Below are 6,034 nucleotides of genomic sequence, written 5' to 3'. Positions count from 1 at the left end.
AAAAAAAAAAAAAAAAAAAAAAAAAAAAAAGGATATTTGGGGCAGGGTTTCCCTCTGCACTCTTGCCCCTCAGCAGGGGCTGTCCCGCACCTGTGGGAGGAGAGCCTCTGTCCCCTCTCCTGTCTCCTCTGTACCTGCCACACCACTGTCGCTGCTCTGCTCGGTGTCCGGAAAGCCCTCTGTCTGCTCTTCCAGGCAAGCCTTGGTCCTCCTCACCTCCGCTCTCCCTCTGCACCAGAGGAACTGGGGATGCATCCACTCCAAGTCTCAACCAGGATGCAAAATTCTGAATTTCAAATCTTGTATTTTGCTTTACTGGGGATTGAACGCAGGGCTTTCACACTGAGTGACATCCCCAGCCCTCTCTGCATTTCTAAATTGCTATCCAGGTTTCTCTGAGCTGCTAACTTCTTTCCATCCTCCGGCTTCAGCCCCTCAGAGCACTGCGATCAAAGGTGTGCACTGAAATCTCTGCTTCTCTGTGAACGGCCACATGAGAGCTCACATGTGGGGCCTGGCCACACCTGTGAATTCCGGGGGCACACGTGACAGAAAAACATCTCCTGCTTATTTCCTTTGTTGCTCAAGCTTTACTTTTAACCCAGGCCACCACGCGTGCGTCTAAGTCTCACGGTGAACCTGAGTGTAAGCGTGAGGGTTTGGGTGTGGGGCAGGTGGGCTCCTGAGGGAGCAGCAAGAGGTGGGCCTCAGCTGGACTGGGCGTGACCCCGAAACCCACAGCACCCGGCCGAGGGGCGCTGTGCCGGGCCCCCAAGAAGGGCTGAGAAGGCAGAAGAAAGGCTCCCAGGGTCCCAGGCCATCAGGCTCAGCAGGGGCCCCGGAGGAGACAAAGGACCTCAGACCCCAGGGCAGGAAATGGAGAGAGCACAGCCGGGGCTCAGGGACCACTCCCCTCCGCTCCCCTGAACCTGCGCAGCACCCCAGGGCCCCAAGCCCCACCCTTTGTTCTAAGGGGGACCAGCTACAGAAGGGAGGTAGAGATGCAGCGACTTTCTTCACCTGGAGCTCGTCGCGCTTGTGGATTGCGTCTCACACGGCCACCTCCAGCAGTGAGGCCTGGGAAAGGGCACGCGCCAGAGACGCGGCGGCCTCCCCGGCACCTGTCAGTCACGCCCCGGAAGTCCCAGGCGGCTCTTCAGAGCTGGCAGGCAGCATTTTATCCTCAAGCCCACTGCCTCTTTCCTTTCTGCAGGCACCAGCCCGCTTACTCTGAGCGCACCATCGCCTAAATTAGGCGTTGTTGCTTTTTCCCTCGCCGTATTCACATCTCGCTCTTTGTTCCTCTCACACAAGAACCTGGAAACCCACCCGGGCCCCCACCGTCCGTGGGACACTGGTACCGGCTGTGAAGCCACCCGGCTCCCCTTCGTAGGACAGTCAGCTCTCCGCTGCAGACAAAGTCACCTCATTTCACTCGCTGCATCCATTTAGAGCCATGAATCAAGGGCACGCAAAGTCCACATTTATAAGATCATTTTCTCACAGGTGATACCTGTAAGACTTGAATAAGCTAAAGTGACTCCATGCTAATAGGCCAGACTGTGCTTCTTCATATGCTAATTGCTACCTTGGCTAACAGCCCGCCCAGGAGCAAACGGTATAACAAAAGATGACTTTAAAACATTTCCTGCATAAAATAAGCAATGTGTTTGCAGTCTTGTTCTGTGAATTCCCTGACTCTGTTTAGAAAAACCTTATAAAAAGTACCTCAGCCCCTGAGCAGTTGCCTCTCTGAGCTACCTGGCTCTGGGAGTGCCGTCTGGCCAGACCAATAAAGGTCTATTTATCATCCAGCCTGGTGTGTTCCCTCCTGGGTTTCTCCTTTCTCCGTCGAGCTCCCCGAGCCTCGCTGGGTGTTAGGGCCCAGCATCGTGGAGGCCTTTTTGGCTGTTCACAGCTTTCGGAAGTAAGGCCCTGGGTCATGCCTCCGGAGCCATCATTGGGCTATAGGACTCAGCATCGTGGAGGCCCTTTTGGCTGTTCAGGCTCCGTGGAGTGGAAGTGAGACTTTAAATCTTACAATACCCAGAAAGGAAATTTTCAAGCTTAGGTTTTCACCAAAACTTCCATATTCAATCCCATCCCTAGCAATAACTTTGACTTTGAAAAACGAACCTGTTCTCTCACCCAAATGAAGTTTAAGTGAACAAAGGTAAGTTTAATTTTCATCAAGTTGTGGGACCTAAATTACAAGCCCTTGCTAAATGGCAAAGGGCCTAGGAGACAGTGTCCTGAACCCCTCCCATTGTAACCACAGCCCCGACCTTTGTTCCAGCCCTGGCCTAAGAATGTGTATCACTCTTGTATTGTTTGAAGTCCGGATCTGAATCTACCTGTAAATTAGAGACTCCAGACATAGAGCCCCAAGTTAATTGACAAACTGTTTGCTCATCCGGAGTGTCTTGGTGACCTTTGAGACATCCTATGGGTGGTACCTGTCACTCATCAATGTGTGACTGTTGAGCATGTGACTGCTGACCACCAGCTCAAAAGTCAGCAGACCTTTGTCCCCTGTCTGTGAGCCCAAAAATGTTAACCCCCTCTTTTACTCCCTATAAGAGGACCTCGGCCCCTGAGCTAGGCGCCTCTCTGAGCCAGCCACTTGGTTCTGAGAGTGCCATCTGGCCAGACTAATAAAGGTCTTTTACCATCTAGCCTGGTGTGTTCCTTCCTGGGTTTCTCGTTCCTCGATAGCGCTCACGGAGCCTCATTGGGCTTTAGGGTCCAACATTGCAAAGGCCTTTTGGGCTGTTTGCGCTCCGTGGAGTGGAAGTGAGACTTTTAAGTCTTACAAAGTTCCAGAATCCTAGACATTTTTTTTTAAGTAGATGCCATCTTAAATGTTTGCTATGCGTGACTGGCCTGAGCCAAACCTAGTTTCAGGAGAAATGCTGTGCAGATATCAATGTTGTCTTCAAGGGACTTGATTCAAGGGATCTGGCCCGAGTCAGTGCTCAGTGCTTTGTAAACGGGGGACACCACCTGCCATGCCCACCTCCAGATCACAAGTGCAGAGAGGTGTGGAAGGAACCAAATTGTCTGGACTCTGGAAAACCCCATAGGTGTCCAGTGCCGCCCTGTGAGCTCCCCTCGCACTTCTTGGCCCTGCAGAACTGTGCTGGGATGATTCTTAAGTTACATCCAGGCCTAGTTGGGGGAAAGAGCATGGACAGTCAGTCATTTCTGGAAGAATTCCTGTATACATGCTGGAGAAGACTGGTGATTTCTGCCTGGGTGGTGGATGGGAAGTAGGGGTCTGTGGGCCTCTGATTTGCAGGCCTAGTTAACAAGACTATTAGAATCACAGGCAAGAACTCTGCTGGTGTCCTAAGAGAAGATTCACAAAAGGAACAGAGAAGCCTTAGGCCACAGGGTGGCCTGAGTAGCATCCTCCCAAAACTGATGTCCCCTCAAACCCTCAGAAAGACATCTACTTTAGAAATGGGGTTCCTTTCCTTGGGTGTGATTCATTTAGGATCCAGATGAGATGAGGGCGGCCCCTAAACCCAATGAGAATGTTGGTAGACAAAAAGGACACAGAGAGGACCCTATGAAGACGAGAGAGACTGGAGCAACACTACCACAAACCGTGGAACTCCAAAGCTGCCGGAAGCCGAGGAGGCAAGGAAAGATTCTCCTCGAGAGCTTTGGGAGGGAACACAGGACTCGGATACCCAGATTTCAGACCGTGGGGTCTGCAGAACTGTGAATGAGTCCATTTGTATTATGATTAAGTTGTGGAGTTTAATTATGTCAGCCTGCGGAAACTAACAGATAAAAATTATTGCTAATGGGGAGAGTGAGGCTAGTTTGGGGAGATTCATTAATCTGGGGATCCTAGCCCCTGTACTCCACACCTGTATAAGCGCTGTGATGGCGGTGTAATTGGTTTCTTTGTTATATCATGCTAGGGTCCAGGCCCAAGGGGAAGCACTTTCTCAGTGAATGAACTAGAGAGCTCCCTGCCCACCGCCTCTCAGCCGGGCAGCCTGTCTCTAAGCACACCCTTGAGCACTGTGACCAGCTATTCTGCCAGCCTTCTCACACCTTTAAAGGCCACAAACTTCTTGGGACGAGAATTACAATCAAACCGTGTACCTGAAGTGTTAAACTCTCCGGCCAGTTGAATATTTGCAGATTGAAAATCTGTCCAAAGTGGGCGCGGAAGTCTGCCCCCAGCTGCCGACTGACTGTCCTGGACACCTCCTTGCCGTTGAAAAGCACCTTTATGTACACTGAGCGTCGCTTCACGTCTTCTCTTCGCGAGACCTCTGCCCTGCAGAGCGAGACCGCGTGTAGCTGGGATTAGTATTCATTTATTAAGGATCCCTGGGGTATCTGACAGAGGGACACAAGGACAGCAAGAGACCCTCTGGGCAACTCCTTTAGTCACATTAGCTCCCATTTAACCTAACCAGCCACAGAGTCTTGCAGAGTTTACTATAATAAAATACTGTGATACGCAATTTATAGAAAAGCCACAGTAAAAGGAAATGAGAACTTCAGAACTCAGATCTGAGCATCCCTGTACTACAATCTTCTTACATTGTTCAAATGAGTCTTACATTTGCATCCCCCCAAAATTTTAAGTAAATACATTCTTGGTTAAGTACAACTGAATTCAGACTGTAAGGGACAGTTATGGTTTTTATTTGGCTAGTACATTTTATTCTAAACACATAGTAGCATATTATAGCTGTTAGATCAGGTCTATTTCTCTAATACCCAAGCTTTTTCTCAACATTTTCAGAGGGTGACTGCTCAATGGTTGTAAACTATTAAGACATATTTCTTATTTATAAAAATCATTCTTATCACAATATGATGTATCCTGGTGCCTTGTAAGGCACAGTGGTCTCATAACCAGAAACTTTAAAATGAATTCAGTATCTCCAAGAGTGGTCTTCATTTTGTTTTGCCTGTGTTTGAAGGGACAAGCACCAAAAAGCTGCCAGTTCCTGGTTACATCAATAGCAGTTCAAGTTTGCAGTGCATTAAACTCTAAACCTAGCTCAGGTTTTCTGGGTGATGGCTTATGGATTAATTTTTCAGTACAGTAAAATATGTAAAACCTAACAGTTACCATTTTAACCATTTTCAGGGACCATTTCAGCCTTAGTAAGTGCATTCACAATGCAAACACCACTACTTTCTATCTCTAGAACTTTTTCATCATCCCAGACAGAAATTCTCCACTCACTAATTTAGGTTACATCTCAACAATTTAGACATCTCCAGATACAAAATTGCTGAAACAACAGCACACCCCCCCCAGATGACATTTAATACCAAATTGCAAGAAGTTTCAAAACACCACTTGGATTCGGACCAAGGATGTGTCTGGGTGGGTCACAGAGGCATGGCCTTAAGGTCTACATCTAGTCCTTTGTTGCTTCTTCTCTGGTGCTGCTCCCTGGTCATCAAGAATTAAGCATCTTTTCTCTAGAAGTGCTGTTCCCAGTTACCTCATGCAACAGACAGACCTAACCCCTTCCCCAACTTTTCCTCATGGTCCTGCTTACCTGGTGGCCAGATGAAGGGGAGATTATGGTCCTTGGTTTGGGGGTAATCTGGGTGGTACTCCCAAATCCCCGTGAAAACTCAGAAATGGATTAAGACTGAGGTGTACACTTTCAGTCAAAATGAAAATCACATAAGAGATCACTAACATGAGCCCAAGTTTTCCAAGTTTTTAAAAATATGCTCTGTTAGCATACATTTTGAATATTCATGACAAAACTATATGGTATTTATGTCTTAAAAATAGTCATTTTATTGGTCAAAGTACAGTTTATTTATGTGTAGCATCAACAAAGTTGAGAGAACACATAAAAATGTAGAGGTTTCATTTAAAAAGAAATCACTATAGCTGGGCGTGGTGGTGCATGCCTGTAATCTCAGCACTCTGGAGGCAGAGGAGGATCCCTGTGAGTTCCAGACCAGCCTGGGTTACATAATGAGTTCCAGGTCAATCTCAACTACCTATTGAGACCCTGTCTCAAAAAAAAAAAAA

The 6,034-nt window shown here is 48.0% G+C and overlaps 1 protein-coding gene across 3 annotated transcripts in view; it reads right to left on the bottom strand.

Moving 5' to 3' along the window:
• Positions 1-6,034, bottom strand: part of Cc2d2a (coiled-coil and C2 domain containing 2A) — a 111,073-nt gene that overhangs the window by 46,797 nt on the left and 58,242 nt on the right. For all 3 annotated transcript variants that reach the window (XM_010641862.3, XM_010641863.3, XM_010641864.3), the window contains one exon: positions 4,120-4,297. In XM_010641862.3, coding sequence (XP_010640164.1) covers positions 4,120-4,297 — 178 coding nt within the window. The remainder of the gene's footprint in view (positions 1-4,119; positions 4,298-6,034) is intronic.

This window comes from Fukomys damarensis, unplaced genomic scaffold (assembly GCF_012274545.1).
Source record: "Fukomys damarensis isolate Sample0158 unplaced genomic scaffold, DMR_v1.0_HiC HiC_scaffold_35, whole genome shotgun sequence".
Classification (NCBI taxonomy): domain Eukaryota; kingdom Metazoa; phylum Chordata; class Mammalia; order Rodentia; family Bathyergidae; genus Fukomys; species Fukomys damarensis.
The sequence above is the reverse complement of the archived record's forward strand: the minus strand, read 5'-3'. Positions and strand labels throughout refer to the sequence as shown.